The sequence below is a fragment of the Triticum aestivum genome, chromosome 5D, assembly GCF_018294505.1.
Source record: "Triticum aestivum cultivar Chinese Spring chromosome 5D, IWGSC CS RefSeq v2.1, whole genome shotgun sequence".
NCBI lineage: Eukaryota > Viridiplantae > Streptophyta > Magnoliopsida > Poales > Poaceae > Triticum > Triticum aestivum.
Window position 1 is genome coordinate 374,757,291 of NC_057808.1, and position 20,122 is coordinate 374,777,412.

A 20,122-nucleotide genomic window follows, 5' to 3' on the forward strand; every position below is an offset into this window, starting at 1 on the left:
GGGTAGTGCTGGAGCTTCTCACCGACGAGCTAGCTACGTGGGTATTAGCAGGGGGTAACCACTTGATGCTGCGAGAGTGAGGTCTAGGCAGCCTGGGATCCTGTTTTTTTCTTTTGTTTTTCGCAGCCTTTGGTTGCTTTTGTACAGACTAGCGCTCTGTCGCTGTTTCTTCTCATAATGCAAACGCAGTTCGCCTGCGCTTCCTCAAAAAAAGAAATTTCAAAAGGAAAAAAACAAACAGAAAACCACACACGGGCGGCGGAAAACGGGCTGGACCAAAACGAAATGTGTGCCCGATAAGAAAAACTGACCCAAAACGACAACTCCCAGCACGAATCTTAATGTGTGATCGAATGGACACAAATTTGAATGAAAGCTAATTGCAAAATACTCGACTGAAAAATAGCAAAACCGTAATTTTATTGACTTCATACGGCTTGTTAAAGAAATCACATTGACTTCCTTATCCAATAATTAGCAAATATTACTTTCACTTAAAAAAATGTAGTGAGCAACATGTGGATTATCGTTTCGGGAAGCAACAATCCCTTCTATAGCAACGAGCTGGTGATCTTGAAGCTTGGCAACTCCAAACGTCAGTTAGCGCCACGCGAGTGTCTGCGTGTGGTGATGGTGTTTGTGTGTGTGCGCGCGCGTTTATGTTTCAAAAAGTATAGGTGAGCGATAGATGTTCGTTTTCGCTCTGTTTGACATGTAGTAATGACTAAATTATTGTAGCATTACAACTAACATGCAGCTTTTCTTGAAAGATAATTGACTGGCATACCGTGGTATACTTTAAAAGATGGATTTGGAATTGTTGAATAAATAAGATTTTCTTAATTCAAGTTTGATTTGTTTAGCCATCAGATTTGTCTGGAAATCTATGTTTTAATTTGTCTTAAATTTATTTACCCTTGAGTTATGAATATGAGCTAGAGATTGAAATGACAAGATTTTGTTTAGCCTCAATTGACTAGTGATAGACATAGCCTTGAAAAAATCAAGACACTGTCTTCTTATTCTTCCTAATGCATATGTTCCTCTTTCAATCCACCCATCAATCAGATTTACACCTTTCCCACAAATAATTTATTATATTTGATCCATTTGTTAAAGAAGAATTAACTCATTTTTGTATCCACAATTGTTGTATCTTATTTTCACCAAAACAAATCAAGTGTAACATATAAGATGATAGGTACATTTTTGTATCTGCTCCAGTTCATGGTAGTGGCTAACAATTGTGATACTATGGACTAAGATGTGAATTGTTTTCCTCGATTTGTGTTGATGGCCAACTTTGCTATACCTAAAAAATATAGATTCTCAACAGACGGTTTTATTTTATGTGTCCGTGGACCTGGCTTACACTATTCCATTGCATTTGTGTTTTTATTTTATCTTATTTTTAAATTATTTTGTTTTATCTCTCATTTACTATTGTGCCATAGAGATTCAAAGGCTAAGATTTTGTTTAATCCATTAAACAGGCGATAGACGTACCCTTGAAAATTCTCAAGAATCATGCTTTTGTTTTATCTTACATGTGCATTGATTTGTTGGTTAATCATTTGTGTACGATTGTGCATTAGAGATATAGAAGACTGAGATTCTATTTAATCTGAGACAAATGGGTTAAAGATAGACTATGAAAGGAAATCTGTAAATCATATCTCGCTTTCCCCCTGAAGTATAAATTTCTCCACAAATCCACCACATTTCACATGTACACCTATCCCAATGGATTTTGCTTTTGTGTCTGCTCCTAGAATCCTTTTTGTAGAACATGAATATCTTATTTGTAACACGTTGTCACTGTGTTGCATTTTAGAGTTCTCTCTCTCACTCTCTCACTCACTCACTCTCTCTCTCTCTCTCTCTCTCTCTCTCTCTCTCTCTCACACACACACACACACACACACACACACACCAATTTGTATGGTTCATTGGAGGTCCTGTGGCAATTTTGGCGGTATAGGGAGGTGACGGTTGGGGAAAGAAGTTTCCTCCGCCAAAGAATTTGGATTGGGAACAGGCTGAGAGGGAGCATCCCGTCCCCTCTTATTTGGGAAGAATTGGTTGGAGTTTGGAGATCCCTTGTTTTTGGTGAGCTAAACAATTATTGGGAATGGGCTAGAGTGGTCTAACTCTAATAAAACTAGTAAGTGTGTACGTGCAATGCAGGTTATATTAGAAAAGATATTAATTGCATTTCACGTTAATATTAGAAAAGATATTGATTACACGTTGATATTAGGTAGGATATAATTAACACGTTATGTTAGAAAAGATATTAATTGCATTGTATGTTAATATTATTAAAGATATTGATTGCACATAGATATTAGGTAGTATATAATTATGTGGTTAGCACCAAAGTTGATATTAAGTATTGTATAAATGCATGCTAAACATCAGAGCAACATAGACCATTGGATAGATGTGTTCGAACATGTGAGATGCGTTGGATCTCCGCAACTCACTCTTTTTATATTGGTATTCATATAGATAACAACTTTCTAGGAGTTAAGGCTTTTAAAAATGTGATAAACATGCCCTTACTTGCATTCCAAATGGTCCCTCCCAAGATATAATAATGTCCCTCTCTACTATGCCAACAACCGTTTGGAAGCCCCCCTCCCCACATGTGCAAGTTCTTCGCTTGGTTGGTCCTGCAAAATAGGATTTGGACAATCGACACACTACATAGCGGGGATGGCCAAACTCCTGTCTACGCCCCCTTTGCAACAAAGCTCTCGAGTCTGCTTTGCACCTCCTCGCCCAATGCCAATACACGACCCGTGTTTGGACCGTGCTCGCACCTGGCTTGGTCTCCATGATTTCAGCATGTTTGTGTTGGGCAAATGCCACATCGGTGAGAGCTTGGTGGGCCGATTTGGTGAGGAAGTCGAGACCGAATAGGAGGGCCCTCACTTCTTTGATGATGCCAGTCTCTTGGGAGATTTGGAAGGAACGTAATGCCAGAGTCTTCCGCAACACCGCTGGCCCCACGATGGTGATTATAACGAGGATCAAGGAGGAAGTCATCTTTGGGTGTTAGCGGGTGCAGAACACTTGAGTAGTATAGTGCCGCGGGAGTAGTCGTATCCCCCCCCCCTTGCGGGCTTATGCCTAAACTATCTTCCTTACTTAATGAAAATGGCAAATTCTTTTTCTTTGTTTCAAAACAAATATCCCCCATAGTCATCTATAGCTATTGCACCACCTCAGTTTTGGGCCAAGCCCATGTTTTTTCGAACTAAAAGACCATGTGTAACTTTTAGAGTGTACTTTTAGAAAGGAGACCGACTTAAGATTGGATTCGACCCCACCCCCCTCTTGGGCTGGCCGAATCCCCTCGTTTGTCCCTCCTTAAATACCCTCTCAGGGCATCAAATTAAGGTTTGGGTTCGACGAGGCCTCCTATACTACACCACATCAGACCCTATTATTTTATTAAAGTACTTCATCTTATATATGCAATTCCGATTGCATTTAAATCCTTTCTTGTTTCTTTGGTTGCATATAGGGATTGATCTTAGTGATTTGGTTGTCTGTGTTTCAAACACCGTCAACACCTATATCGGAGTTGGTTGAGCGATTGGTAAGATGCATCGTCAAATGTTCGGTGTAGTCGAGTCGTCGAAGTCTCCTCCAACAAAATCGATACTGTCTCATCGAAAGATCAAGCCACCTTGTACATATCAGTAGGAGACATGAATTTTGAACTGTCCGAGCATCTCTTTCTTCTAAAGTTGTACGGGGCAAAGAACCAGATGGTATTTGCCAGCAAGTTAATCTTGGAGGAGGTATGCTAGTTAAACCGGGCATATCCTGTGAGAATGTGGCATATATCTCTATGAACATTTTTGCTGAATATTTGAACACTAGAATTTTCAGCACCTCCTAACCATACTCATTTTCTTAACAAGGTAAAAAGTGGCAAGTAATTGATTAAATAGAGTAAAATGGAGGAACTTTCCTTAAATGGAGTGAATTTTGCCAAAAAATTGAAAGTTAGAGGTAAAAAATATAATTAACTCTTAAAGTTGACATGGACAAGTGTACGTGCTCCTAGCATAGCAGTCTTCTAGTTCTACTGTTGCACACCATGAAGCTACGCCCTACGCGGCACCCTTTTCGTGTGATGTTGATTAGATTAGAATATATATTTTGTAAAAGGATATGTTGGATACATGGCTTTTATTGAATTTCTTGGCAGAAAAGATTACAAAACGTTTACAGGTACGTGCTCTGTCGGACCGGGGATGACTTTAGAAACCAGTCATAACTAAACCTTGGTGGTCATATTGGCGCTGATCTTCTTGAACGAGGGCCGGGACATGAGGTCCTCCCACCAGGCCTTCACGCGAGGGTACGAGTCGAGAAGCGACCCATACGGCGTCGCGTCGACGATGTAGAAAGTGCTCGCGAAATGGTTGAGGTCCGCGAAGCTGAAGAAGTCTCCGGCGAGGTACCTGTGCTCGGACAGGCGCGCCTCGTAGATCTCAAGAACCTTCTTCGTCTTCTCAACGGCCTCGTCGACGACCGCCTGGTTCGTGGGGAGGCCGCGCAGGGTGGGGTTGAGGAAGCACTCGAGCATGATGAGCCGCAGGGCCTGGTGGTACTGGTGCGCCTCCACCTCCGTCCACACGTCCACCATGGCGGCCTCCTCCAGGTCGCCCTCCCTCAGCAGGTCCGCCTGCTCCGTCTTGTACTTGCGGAGCACGTACTTCGCGATCGCACGGGCCTCTGCCAGACATGCATGAGGACATTAGAATGCAAGTTTGAGACCTCGAGTGAGAGTGAGCCATGGAGGTTATTTCAGGTGCTTCATTTTGTAAGTATGTGAATGTGGATGTGTGGTGCTCAGCTCACCGAAGAGGACCAGATCGCCGTCTTGTAAGGCCGGGACCTTCCCAAACGGCTGCGGCAGGCTCATCAAGAAGAATAGTTAGCACTCATCACCGGACACACGTACGTTTCTGGCGAGGTGCTCGGGGCTATTCTGCTCCTTGGCCTGGAAGAGATCCATGTGGACGAGCTCGTACTCCGCGCCGACCTCCTCCAGGCAGAGCAGCACCCGCGCCACGTTGATCGACTTGGCCGGCCCGAACACCTTCACCGGCGCCATTGCTGGTTTTGGTGTGCAGGTGTCGCAGATCGTAGGGTATATAAAGATAGATGGAGAAATATAGTAGAGTATGTGCCGTGCTTGAAGGAGATGAAGATGATGGTTCCAAATAATGCGCAACCACCGGCCACGCAGAACGACATGGACACATGGTGGTGTGTCCATTTCAATCAAGCGGCAGTGGTGCCTAGCTGCGACAGGGTTGGCTTCTTTTTCCTTGTGGTAATGGTGAGGTGATGGGGTCGTCTTGGTAGGTGGTACACTACTCAATGGTGAGCAGTGTTGATGGAGGTGGCTGGTACGTCTTGCTAGTACGAGTGGTCACTAGTCAGCACACTGTTGTTGGGACACTTCCAGGACCGCGAGGGCCACGATGGCTTGTCCTGAACCTTTTACATACCTACAAAAGGAAATGTTATAACGGTAGGTGCACCCGCCCTGAGGAAAAAAAAATCAAAACTAATACTAGAAAAATTCAAAAAATTCCAATTTTTTATGTGGTAGATAATTTGATGCACGAGGTTCGATTCAACTTTCAAATCATTTGAACATCTGAGCAGCTCTCGGCAAAAAAAATAAATTCGGGGTCTGTAAAAATGTTTATTGTTCACGCACTGTTCTGACCCGATTTGTCCTTTTTGTTGAGAGCTGCTCAGATGTCCAAATGATCTAAAAATTGGAGCAAACCTCACGCATCAAATTATCTACCACACAAAAAATTGGAATTTTTTGAATTTTTCTAATATTTGTTTTGATTTTTCTGACCAGGTGCAGATGAGGCTGGGCACCAAAACGCCGCACTCATGTTATGGATAACCAAATGATGCATACATGGTTCATCAATCTCTTCACTCTTAAAGGCACCCCCTCAAAAAGTATGATGCTCCCTCCGTTCCACAAGGATAATCCTACATCTATGAAGAGCCTACGAAGGCTAACATAATTTTCTTAACTAATTAACTTGCATCCCCTGATTTTGAGGAGGGTGGGCCGCTTCATCCTTCTATCTCTAATTCTATTTGTCCACGTTGCATATTATGTTAAATACGTAAGCAGTATTACATAGGTGTAGCGCCATAATATAGTGCATATAGATTTTTAAAAAAGTAAAGCCTCATAAACTTTGACCAAATTTGTAGAGAAAAATATTTACATCTAGAATGCCAAACAAATATCATTAGGTTCATCATAAGATGTAGTTTCATATTTTATATACTAGTAAGATGCCCATGCTATGCTACGTAATCACATGAAATAAATTGGACTCGCAAAAGTACAGACCCAAACATATAGTAATATGATTTTCATTAAGAGAAGGTTAGTATTTAGCCATATCAAAAGTCTTTACTTAACGACGCTACAAACATCACAGAGTTACATGGAGCCACAGAACATTTCATTATGATTACATCCATCTTTAGCTAAGACATGTGCACAACTATTTGCAACCCAACATGCCTCCAAGCCATTACATTTTACTTTACCCAGAGATCACACCAATTTGATATGGCATTACACTACCTTTCCCTTCATTAGTGAAACTCGGTTTCAGTTACAACAAGGATCACAAAAGCACTTGCCATCATTGTCCACGGCACCGTCCACCCAAAATTAAGCAAAGTGAAGTAACACGGTTCAAAAATAGCTCAACCTAGTATGCAGGCCACGATCTAGTTAATTAAAGACAAAACATCAATCTATTAGCAAAATTTATTTTCACGGTATTACTATGTGCATAGAAAAATGCATGCACTTAGACTTACCTATGCGCTCCACCCTCCACACGTAACATTGTCGCCACGACAATAGCACGCTCCTCGGCGAGTTTTTCCAATGTACTTAGATTATTAGTCACCAACTTGTCCCATACAACTAACAAACAGCAAGGCAAACCTTACTAATTGCAGCCAACAAAATAAAAAAAGACCATGAGAACAAAAGTATGAATACAATTCTGAATTCTTAAACTATGGCAGTTTCTCAAGGATTAGTTAAATCAAACTTCTAAGCATTACAAATTATAGGTTTCACCACAACTGATATTTATTAGTATAGAAAAAATCCTTCTTCAAAAATCTTACTTGGCAGACACTAGTAGAAAACAGGGCTTTCGTTCGGGCCTGGCCAGCCCATTAGTCCCGATTCCGCACGAACCGGGACCCATGAGGTGTATTAGTCCCGGTTTGTGAGCCCAGGGGGCCGGCCGGGCCACGTGGGCCACTGGTCCCGGTTCGTCTGGACCTTTTGGTCTCGGTTCAACGTACGAACCGGGACCAATGCGCCTCGCCCCTGGCCCATGACCATTAGTCCCGGTTTGTGCCACAAACCGGGACTAAAGGGTTGGTCCTGGTTGCGGCCAGAGTTTAGTCCCACCTCGCCAACCGAAGGGCGCTCACACCGGTTTATAAGCCCGTCCCTCGCTGCCTTGTTGAGCTCCTCTCAAAATGAAAATAGATGCCCTTATACAGGGAATTTGACCTAAATTCATAGTGAGTTTCTCTGAAATTTATAGAAATTTATTATGAATTTAGGTTGAATTTTCTCTATAGGCGCATCTATGCTCATTTTTTTATGTTGGGGTTGGCGATCTTTACAGACTTTTTGTGTGTTGAATATGCACCATTCAAAATCAATCTCTGCTTTGAATGGTTCATTTTGAACACACAAAAAGTCAGGAGTTCAAATAAGTTTTAAAAAATGAAATCCCTTTGTAACAGACGAGTTTCCGTATGAAATCTTGATACTTTGAAAGAGATTGTCCGTTTTGTACACGAAGTGCATCCAGTTTTTGCCGGGACCCTCTCAACTTTCTTGCACATGCTATGTGGATGAAATGATGATACCATGCCAACTTTCAACCTTTTCAGAGTTCATTTGAAATGCTTTTCAATTTTAGGGTCTTATAGCTCAAAATAATTAATAAATGCATGAAAAATAACAAATAAAATAAATAAGTAATTAGAAACAAAATAATATAAACTTTATTAAAATATATAAGTAGAAGCAAAATAAAATTTATGAAACTAAAATTAACAAGGTATTTTCTGTTCAAAACATTATAAGAAACCTCTAGTATTATTGAAACTAAAATCATATAAAATTGATGCAACTAAAATTATCGAAGTATTTTCTGTTCAAAATCATTAAAAGCAAAAATAATTTTCATAAAGAACTTTTTTTGATAGAAACTTTAATAGCAAAAAGAATTATCATAAAGTAAAATAAATAAGTAATTAGAAACAAAATAAAATAAAATAAATAAGTATTTTGTTGTAAGTAAAAACAAAATAAAATAAATAAAGCAAAAAAGAAAAAACTGGGAAAAATTAAAAAAATGCCACCTACTGGGCCACCACGGCGTGAATACGACTAGAAACCCATCCATGGGCCAGGATTCAGGCCCGCAGAAGGCCCAGCAGGCCCACAGGCATAGAAGTGCAAGATTAGGCCCAGAGGCCTGCAGTTCAGAGGAGTTCAATGGAGATGGCGGGGCAGGGCTTATAAACAGGTCCTGCCGCTCCTCGGCTAACGAGGTGGGACTAAACATCCCACCGCACCGCGGCTTTGGTAGGCGCAGGACATTGGTCCCAGTTGGTGCCACGACCGGGACCAATGCACACCTTTGGTCCCGGTTCGTGGCACCAACTGGAACCAATGCCCAACCTTTAGTCCCGGTTGGTGCCACCAACCGGGACCAAAGCCCTCTGCTTCCCGTCCTTTGGGCTGCTGAAAAGAGGCCTTTGGTCCCGGTTGGTATTGGTGGTACCAACCGGGACCAAAGAGGGGCATTTGTCCCGGTCCGTGACAAGAACCGGGACTAAAGCTTCATGTATATAAGGCACACTTGTGAAAATTTTGGTTTGCATCTTGCAGTTCGCCCCCGACGACGCGCGGGGAGAGGACGCCGCCAGGCTGCCGGACGCCGTCGCCGTCGCCCCCGCCCCGGAGCCCACGCCGAAGCCGTCGCCGTCCGCCGCGACCGCCGTCGCCATCGCCCCCGCCCCGGAGCCGACGCCGACGCCGTCCGCCGCCCACGCCGTCGCCGTCCGCCGCCAACGCCGTCCGCCGCCCACGCCGTCGCCGTCCGCCGCCAACGCCGTCGCCCGTGCCCTGCTCCGCGCGCCCGCCCGGATCCTCTGCACGCCGATGCCGTCCGCCGCCCCCACCGTCGCCGTCGTCGACGCCGTCGCCGCTCCCGCCGTCGCCCTAGCCGGCCGACCCCGCTGTGAGCCGCCGCCGCCCCGAATCTTTATTTTTTATTTTTTTGTATATGTATTTTTTCCATGTATATATACTAGTAAGTGTTTAATAAAATTAGTTAGATTAGTTGAATTATATGTTTTTCCATGTATTTTAGATTAGTTGAATTAGATGTTTTTTGTCAATTTATGTATATATATGTGCATATTTAGAAAAAAATTGTGTTGAACTAGTTAAATATAATAGAACTAGTTAAACAAGTTTATTTTTAGTAAGTGCTTAGTAGTTGAACTAGTTGATTTAATAAAACTACTTTATTTTACTATAGAAGTAGTTTATTTTAGTAAGTACTACTTTATTTTATTTATAGTAAGTGCTTAATTAGTAGTTGAACTAGTTGATTGAATAAAACTACTTTATTTTACTATATATAGAAGTAGTTTATTTTTAGTAAGAACTATTTTATTTTATTTATTTATAGTAAGTGCTTAGTAGTTGAACTACTTTATTTTAGCAAGAAAATTAATAGAACTAGTTTATTTTTTTAGTTCAAGCAATTAATCACGCATCGACGTCGACGATTCCTATCCCGCATCCTCGTCGTCGACTCGGCGGAGGAGGCCGGCTTGATCAGAGGGGCCATGTCCGGGACTGGGCTCTGCCGGGCTGGTTTTGGGAGGTGCTACCTTCCGGTGGGCATAGGTTGGTGAGGAGCCAGCCCGTCGTTGACCCGATCCTTGTTTGGTGGCGGTCGCGTGGGCCAGTGACGGTGCCGAGGCTTCCGGACACCGCGGAGGTGGTACGTCACCGTGTCAGCGAGGAGGACCAACACGTCCGTCGCTACATGGTTGTGTTGGAGGGCAGGTTCGACAATACCTGGCAGGTTCTTCATGGATCTCACTGGAGCTATGATCCTGTGATGGTTCCGTCCCTTTGGGTGTCCACCGCCCGCGCCGATACCCGTCGGGCGCTACTGTTCTAGCTGTACTAGCGATGCTATATGTATGATAGTATTCGAGGTGTATTAGTGATAATATTCGACGATGTACGGACGCATGGAGATGATGTAGTTTTGCTTATAATTGAATGCATCCTAATTTGAATACTACTTTATTTTGTGATTTGATTTTGCTTATTGAATGCTCAAAGTGGAAAACTACTCCTACTTTGAATGCTAAAATTGGAGAGCACTATGCAAGGCGTATGCATATGATTAGTTGATAGCTTATAGGGTTTTTGTTTTCGCAGAAATCTAGGAGCCCCCGGCCCCTCCATCATCCCCGCCGTCGTCCCCGTCACCGCCCCCTCCGACATCGAGGTGAGACTAGCCAAATCCTTTTTTAGAAAGATAATTAAACGATATTTCGGGTTGACTGTAAGTCTGTCGAGTCTCCACCATATATGAGACGACGAAGAATCCCGACTGTTGTCGTGGGGGTAGCTTCTCCTTCGTTCCCGTGTGCGAGACAATTTGGTGTAATGCACTCGAGAACGAAAGGAGGAGCTACCATACCATCACCGATGGCCGCAAATGTCAGAGAGGAATCAGTGAGGGAGAGTTCCACCATATATATATGAGAGGACGAAGAATCCCGACTGTTGTCGTGGGGGTCGCTTCTCCTTTGTTCCCGTGTGCTAGACATTTTGGTGTAATGCACTCGGGGACAAATGGAGGAGCGACCATCACCAACGGTCGAATGTATACACCACGTGAGCTGAGAGTTTTCAAGAAAAGACTCGACAAACCGATAGTCAACCCGTGATGAATAATAATAATCTAACTTAGGTTTTTTAGTACATATATTTAATTGTAGACGTTTAATATTTGAATTATGAACATAGGAAATGTCGTACTCGGACGACGAAAGTCTCCCGGAAGTGCGACTGGTGCCACGACGACCGAGGTCAGTGCGACAGGCCTCACCTGGACGAAGATCGGCGCTTCAGTATTAAGCTGGAGGAGACCTTCGATTGAACGGTACGCAACGACGACAAGTGTTATTTTTTCGTAATTAAGCACGACTTCAACTATTTCAACGTGTACTTTTCATCTTTTACAATTCGGCTAGCTTATCCCATGCCATGCAAGACGCTACATCTTGGAGAGGATGGGTTTTGAAGACCATGAAAGTATGGAAACAAAAAAAATTCACCTAAGGACCCATCATGATATAGATTTTGAAGTAAATCTGTATAATTCTGAGAGCGTAACCCATTTTGGTTGCAAAAATTGGGAAGCATTTTGCAAGATGTATGGTTTTGATGAGGGTATGCTTGTCACCACGGATCTTGGTGATCCTGACATCGAGCAAGACAATATGGACATTTGGGTCCTTGTTGATACGCCTCAAATTCTACCGCTATGTGAGTTTCTCATACATAGTTATTAGCTAATTTATATTGTTCATTCAAAATAGTTGACAGCTTATTATCATTGACAGCTTATTTTGATTGTTCAAACAATGTGGGGAACATGGTAGACAGAACCTACTACACCGATGGCTCTGAGTTAACTTATAAGGAGAAAACTCATCTGGTCGGATTTTGTACTGATCTTGAGAATTATAATATCTATTGTAAAACTCCTCCACATTATGGTCAATACGTGCCACTACTGCACGTGTTGAACTACGGTAACTACTATGGAGATACCCTGGTAAGATTTCTTACTATTATGACATCCGTGCATCTTTTGCATACTTCTAAAACTAGTACATCATTGCTAACTATGAAGTTATTACTATGTTTTTCAACAGATAATCCCAGAGGATTGTGTGCCTCATTTGATGTATCATAATGGTAGGCTTGATGTTTTGAACATACAACCAGGTCATCCTACGAATCTCAACTGTCCATACCGGATTTCTAAAAGAAGTGGAGACATGCAAATCAAAGAATGGAAAAAATGTATGAACAGTCGCAAGGAGGTTCTTGGAAGCAAAAGGAAGCGAAGTGCAAGAATTGGGGACAGGATGATCTCCATTCTCCATAATGGAGAGTCAGGGTCTATATTATTTTATGCTATTTTACCTTATAGAGGGTATTTCGGTCCTACCTAATACTGATGATCATGTGCTAAGAACAATTAAGTAGGGTTGGTTCGATGACTATGAGGATGATGATCATATGACTGATTATTAATAACGAGTAGAAGTTGTATGATGATGATTAGTAGGACTTGTTATTATATATGATGATGCATGATGCGCGCATGAAGAGTTATTATATATCAGCGGGTGAAATGAACATGGATTGGATTGAAGTGAAGGCAACATGCATGTGGTGCATGTCGAAAGTAGTACAATCCAAACTTGATCAAGTTAGGATTAGTATTACTTTCGACATGGACCACATGTTGCCTTCACTTCAATCTAAGCCATGTTTAGGCATAGTAGTACGTAGCGTTGGTAAACCAAGCACGGAGATATAAGAGGACACTTCTCTCTAATAGCTACCTAATAACAACCTAAATTAACCCCCAAAACCCCTAAATCAGCCCCTTTCAAAAACAAAAACAAAAATCTCAGCTCCAGCCAGATGCTGACGCGTGGATGCCTATTGGTCCCGGTTGGTGTCACCAACCGGGACCAAAGGCCCCCCGGCCTGGGCTGGCCGCAGCGGCCGCGTGGAGACCCATCTGTCCCGGTTCGTGTAAGAACCGGGACTAAAGGGTTAGGGCATTAGTAACGACCCTTTAGTCCCGGTTCAAAAACCGGGACAAAAGGCCCTTACCAACCGGGACAATAGGCCCTTTTTCTACTAGTGAGACTGAATACATTCTACTACAACCATGAACTGCAGATCAGTAGTTAAATCAAACATGTGAGTATTCAGCATTACAAATCATAGGTTTCACTGCAGCTGATATTTATTTGTACTAAAAGAATCTTTCTTTAAAGATCTTACTCCTCGTATTCTTCTCTCCATCGGAACAATAGGGCCGTTATGCTTATTACTAAACTTGTTGAAGAGATGAAATAGAACCAAGGTCTATCTTTTTGATCAGAGGTTGAATCGATCATCAGAAGAAGAATTAGGCCAAAAATTAGAATACATTCTGGGAAAATGAAACTTCCATTGAAAAGAAGCAAATGAAACGCTTTCATAAAAATTCTCGTAGAATCGAGAATGAAGTTTTCATTCTGTACATGCCAGATCATGAATTAGTAACTGCATCCAATCTCCGAAAAGTCCCGATTGTTTTGATTTTTGAAATGGGATATTTACGGAATAGCTATGCCATGTTGAGGATCTAGGCTGACGGTTACAGGATATACGCCCACCAAGAGCATGATATACTTTCAAGGGATAGCAGGTTGTAAGATGTGCATATAAGCAGCATCCCACAACATGATGGCCATACAAAATAAAGAAAACAAAAAAGCTGAAGTTCTAAATTCAAGTGTGCTCTATATTGTACATCCCTATTTCTGATCATATGTCTATAACAATTGTTTGAATTAAGCACCAAGAGATACGTTTTTCTCATGTTCAGGGAGACGAACCATACTTTCTAGAACACATCAACCATAGGTAAAATTTCACTTATTTCACACCTACATATTTTTCAAATACTCACATGCCCTAGAAATGTAACATCTGTTTCAGTTGCTACAAGATGACCCATGAATCTTGCTAGGTATGCATTCCCCGCGATGTGACTTGGGCCTCATAAATACAAATTTCTTTTTATATTATAATTTGATTTAAGTCCTGTTTATCCCTACTAAGCATTATTTTTACTGTTTCTGTGAACAGAAAAGAAACTTGAAAAAGAAGGCGAATGAAGACACATACTACACGCAAAAGAAATTTTTCTATGGAGACTAATACTGCAAAGGACCTTACATTTTTTCAGCAAGCTGAGGGAAGACATGGCGCCTCTCTGTACTGAATCTACAACAAAAATTGCAACAATTACTCAGCTATAGAAAGTAGTCAGTGATAATTTGATTGCCATTCAGCAGAGGGGATCAGCTCAATTATTCACATACATGATTTTTATTTTTTATCCTTGGAGGGAAAATATTAATCACCGAACACCTTCAGCAGACCATTGTTGTATACTTGTATTTTATTACTTCATAGTTTGTGATGTCATTATACAAGAACATCGAGGAAGTCCAAACACTGTGGACGAAATTTAGAATTCAAGATTTCTGTCTCGTGCATATGTTCAACTTCAAACATAAACTGCAGTTTAATAAGCTATAAACCAACCGATTCAGAACCAACATGGTGTACCTTGTGGATACGTACAGAAAGCGCAAGTCCGAAGAGGCCGATGTGCTCGGTTGGAAGGGGAAAAGGCAGCGCAGACCACGACGAACTGTCCGCTTCCTCGTTCCCGCGACGGTGAGCGAGCGACTCGGCAGTACCGGCGACGGTGAGCGAGCAGGGTAGCAGCAACTGAATCTGCTAAGAGGTAGAGGAGAACAACGGAGTATAAGGGATGGGGAACCCCCTGCGGGTGCGGCATCGCTGTTTGAATTTTGAAGGGAGGTGGTGGAGCTCAAGGCCGGGGAGTGGGATTGGAGGAGAGGCGGCAAGACAGTTGGGATTGGGGGAGGCCATGAGAGCATGCAACGGGAGAGACGAGGCGGACAGATGGGGTGAATGACCGATGCTAGCAGGCGCAATGAGGTGGTTTGACTCTACTGTAAGCCCTTCACGTATGGCGGTTGGACTCTTGGTATTGTGTATTTTTTTATTCCCATCTCATCCAGGAGGGCAGACGGACCATCAACACGAACTGGCTCTTTTAAAGAGTAAAGATAAAGATATAAAGATTTGGTATTATAGATACAAATAGTTTTCTTTATAGACTCAGTCAAAGTTTTCAAACTATGACTTTTCTAAAATCTATACGCACAACATTACGGAACAGGGGAGTATGGTATAAAAGTAAAACGACAGTCAAAGAACAGTTGTTTTTGAATACTCTAGTCATGATCAATTTTTATGCACTTTTAGAGCAACTCCAACGCGCCAACGCAAACAGACGGTGAATTTGTCCGCTTTCTGTCCGTTTGGGTCAGCCCGGCGGACACCAATGTTCGCTTCCATGTTTGGGTCGGCGCATGCGCCCAACGCTGACCCGACCCATTTCGACTGTGCGCAAAAAAAAAAAATACAAAACATTTTAAAAATAAAAACAAACATTAATTAAATATTAAAGCCGGCCACGAAGGCCGGCGATAGTCCACGCGTCCACATCTTTATTAATTAACAACAAAAAGCTAACTATGAGGCGGCACGCTGACCCACTCTCGCACTACTCCCGTCCAGGAGTAGCGCTCGACGGGGGCCGGCTCCGGTTCGGCCTTGACCGGGGACAACGGGGCCACCAGCGGCAGGACGCAGTGGCCCGCCGCGGAGAGGGCCATGGCCTCCTTCGCCACCCTGCGTCGCTCCTCCTCCTCGCTCTCCCGGAGGACAGCCGCCATGGCCGCCTGGTAGGCGGCCTCCGCCTCCTGGTCCTCGTCGCGGACGACGAGCGGCGGCGGCGAGCTGCGGGCGACTTCGCGGACGCCGCCTCACCTCGCCTCCTCGTACTCGAAGGCGAACCAACGAGCTCAGTTGGGCGAGTCGAAGGCGTACACGGCGTCGCTGCGCTGCTCCGGCGTCAGCAGCGCCCGCCGGTGTCGTACCCCCTCCGCGTGCGCCCTGGCCGACCATGGGCCGCCGGCACCGGGATCCTCTCTGGATCCAAAGGCCAGTCGTGTAGCAAGGTCACGTCCGGGTAGGGGAGAGGGATGCAGTGTGATACGTCTCCATCGTATCTACTTTTCCAAACACTTTTGCCCTTGTTTTGGACTCTAATTTGCATGATTTGAATGGAACTAACCCGGACTGACGCTGTTTTCAGCAGAATTGCCATGGTGTTATTTTTGTGCAGAAATAAAAGTTCTCGGAATGACCTGAAACTTCACGGAGAATATTTTTGGAATTAATAATACTGGCGAAAGAATCAAGAACAGGGTGCCCACACCCTGTCCACGAGGGTGGGGGGCGCGCCTACCCCCTGGCCGCGCCCCCTGCCTCGTGGGCCCCCTGGTGCTCCACCGGCCTCAACTCCAACTCTATATATTCACGTTCGGGGAGAAAAAAATCAGAGAGAGGGATTCATTGTGTTTTATGATACGGAGCCGCGCCAAGCCCTAATCTCTCTCGGGAGGGCTGATCTGGAGTCCGTTCGGAGCTCCGGAGAGGGGAATCCGTCGCCGTCGTCATCATCAACCATCCTCCATCACCAATTTCATGATGCTCACCGCCGTGCGTGAGTAATTCCATCGTAGGCTTGCTGGACGGTGATGGGTTGGATGAGATTTATCATGTAATCGAGTTAGTTTTGTTAGGGTTTGATCCCTAGTATCCATTATGTTCTGAGATTGATGTTGCTATGACTTTGCTATGCTTAATGCTTGTCACTAGGGCCCGAGTGCCATGATTTCAAATCTGAACCTATTATGTTTTCATGAATATATGTGAGTTCTTGATCATATTCTGCAAGTCAATAGTCACCTACTATGTGTTATGATCCGGTAACCCCGAAGTGACAATAATCGGGACCACTCCCGGTGATGACCATAGTTTGAGGAGTTCATGTATTCACTAAGTGTTAATGCTTTGGTCCGGTACTCTATTAAAAGGAGGCCTTAATATCCCTTAGTTTCCAATAGGACCCCGCTGCCACGGGAGGGTAGGACAAAAGATGGCATGCAAGTTCTTTTCCATAAGCATGTATGACTATATTCGGAATACATGCCTACATTACATTGATGAATTGAAGCTAGTTCTGTGTCACCCTATGTTATAACTATTACACGAGGAACCACATCTGACATAATTATCCATCACTGATCCAATGCCTACGAGCTTTCCACATATTGATCTTTGCTTAGTTACTTTACTGTTGCCACTGTTACAATTAATACAAAACTGCTACTGTTACTTTTGCCACTATTACCGTTACTTCCATACTACTTTGCTACTAAATACTTTGCTGTAGATATTAAGTTATCCAGGTGTGGTTGAATTGACAACTCAACTGCTAATACTTGAGAATATTCTTTGGCTCCCCTTGTGTCAAATCAATAAATTTGGGTTGAATACTCTACGCTCGAAAACTGTTGCGATCCCCTATACTTGTGGGTTATCAAGACTATTTTCCGGCGCCGTTGCTGGGGAGCATAGCTCTATTCTTTGAGTCACTTGGGATTTATATCTGCTGATCACTATGAGGAACCTAAAAGACGAGAAAACCAAAATTTATCCCTCAACTACGAGGGGAGGTAAGGAACTGCCATCTAGCTCTGCACTTGATTCGCCTTCTGTTTTGAGTAAACTTGCGACACCTAAACCTGCTTCTGCTATTTATTCTGATATGTCGCATGTTATTGATGATGCCACTTCTGCTATGCATGATACTTATGATGAAACTACTTCTATGCTTGATAATACTGTGCCACTAGGTGAATTTCTGGATGAACAACTTGCTAGGGCTAGAGAGAATGAAATTATTGAAACTGATAATATTGATGAAAGTGATGATGAAGATTCCCCCCTAGATATGAATTGCCTGGTGTGCCTGAGGGTTATGTTATGGATGAAGAAACTGCTAGAGATTTTCTTGCTTGCAATGATAGATATGATCTTAAGAAATTGTTAGCTAAGCTGAAAGAAAAATCTTTGAATGCTAGAATGAAATATGACCCTGCTTTTGCTACTTCACCTATCTGTATTTCCGATAAGGATTATGATTTCTCTGTCGACCCTGAGATAATTACTTTGGTTAAATCTGATCCTTTTTATGGCTATGAATATGAAACTGTTGTGGCACATCTTACTAAATTAAATGATATAGCCACCCTATTCACTAATGATGAGAAAACTCGTTACTACTATAAACTTAAATTATTTCCGTTCTCATTAAAGGGTGATGCTAAAACATGGCTTAATTCTCTTGATCCTGGTTGTGTGCGTAGTCCCCAGGATATGATTTATTACTTCTCTGCTAAATATTTCCCCGCTTTTGGGGATATTACTACTGAGTATAAACCGGCCAGGAGAGGCCGGGTTATCCCCATAATAGGTTATTCATATTTGAAGCCCATGAAGAAAAGGAGTGTGGCGCTTTACAGAGGAGATCTAACACGAAGGCTTAGGGCCCAAAGGCGGATTAGGGTCCATAGACATAAACCGCCATATGATGTATAGCTTGTGTTGTAAGATAAGAAAAGATAGAAACCGAGCCGGACACGTTGATGAGTCGGCCTCGGGATTCTGTAAACCGCCGGGCGTCAACCTGCGTATATAAAGGGACGACCCAGCGGCGGTTTAGGGAGAACACACAACAGCTCGAGAGCCAGGCATAGCGGATTCGCTCCCTGGTCATCGAAACACTAGCAATTCCACATCAACTGGATTAGGCCTTTACCTTCACTGCAAGGGGCCGAACTAGTATAAAACTCTCTGTGTACTTTGTCCGCTTTAACCCCTTTAAGCTAACCCGTTGCGATGGCTCCATGACTAAGTCCTTTCACGAGGACATCTGCCGTGACAAAACCACGACAGTTGGCGCCCACCGTGGGGCTATCGCATGATGGTTTCGAGTTCTTAGAGGGCAGCTTCGAAGGGCTCAAGGGATACGCTGTGGGCCGGATGACCAAGAGTCGTCGTGGCAAGATCTACATCGATGACGCAGGCTGGGGCCCCGAGGCTGGCTCAATTGAGTATGGGTACCGGGTCCCCTTCGGCGGCATTCACGTTTTCATTGGCAAGATCATCGAACCGGGCCCTGAGCCGGACATCTGCACCGACCTCGTCGAAACGGCTCAGCGTGCGAGACCCGCCCGGGTTCAGCCTGCCGTGAAGCGTGCCTTTGTGGGAGTCATCCACAGAGCGGAATCTGAGGTTAGATCGGCATCTGGTGATGAGACCGTCATTTACTCTGATGATGAGTCATCTACCGGAGAGACCGAGTCGTTGTACCAGTTGCAAGATGGCCAGATTGGGGGTTGTTCCGATGGCGACAGTATTCCAGACCCCTTTGATCCGCCGAGCCGGGTTGCGATCTTCATGGCCGGTACACAGCCTGCGTAGCACTCCTCGGCTGCAGCGTCAATGATTTCCGGATGAGTAGCACCGACTGCAGCCGGGGCAGGAGGCCCCGCGCGACCGCCGGCTCAGGTTTTGTCCGATTTATTTGATGCTTTGGCAATGTTGCTGGCAGAAGTTAACCCGGCGAATCAGGATGAGCATAACACGGAAATTGCAAAGGTAAAGGATCAGATAACTCAGGCCAAGGCAGACCTGGCAGCAGAGGATACCAGGATAGCCGCAGAGCGGGCCGAGTTGGAGGCACAGGCTTACCGGCTTATGTTGGATCAGAGCACGTCAAATGATGTCATGAGGAGAAGGTACCGGTCTCACCTGCCTCCGGTTTATGAGGCAAGGAATCTCTTTAACACTCCAGGGGCAGGAACCAGCAACCAGCCAGTAGTAAACCGGGCGGAGGCACCTGGAACGGGGGCGCCGGTTCAGCCGCGCCCGATGGATCCACCTCGTCAGAACAACGTCCTGTCACAGCACGTCCCAACACCACTGGGTCATTACTCTAACCCGTTGGATAACATTGTTGCCGCCGCTTCACGATTGGCAGCTCTCCCGATCGAAGGCGAATCTCTAGTGGCAGTTGAGACACGACGGGCTAGGGAGCTCCTTCAAACGGCCCTGACTCAGCAACATGCTTATTTATATAGCCGCGAGACGATTCATTCCACT

The 20,122-nt window shown here is 44.0% G+C and overlaps 1 protein-coding gene across 1 annotated transcript; it reads right to left on the reverse strand.

Annotated features, from left to right (window-relative positions):
- Window positions 1-4,189: 4,189 nt before the first annotated feature.
- LOC123125001 (probable glutathione S-transferase GSTF1) lies at window positions 4,190-5,258 on the reverse strand. Its single transcript, XM_044545546.1, has 2 exons — window positions 4,882-5,258; window positions 4,190-4,755 (listed from the first exon to the last, which is right to left on the reverse strand). Exons 1-2 carry the CDS (start codon window positions 4,943-4,945, stop codon window positions 4,295-4,297), a joined length of 525 nt encoding a protein of 174 aa, XP_044401481.1. The 5' UTR covers window positions 4,946-5,258; the 3' UTR covers window positions 4,190-4,294.
- Between the last annotated feature and the right edge of the window lie 14,864 nt (window positions 5,259-20,122).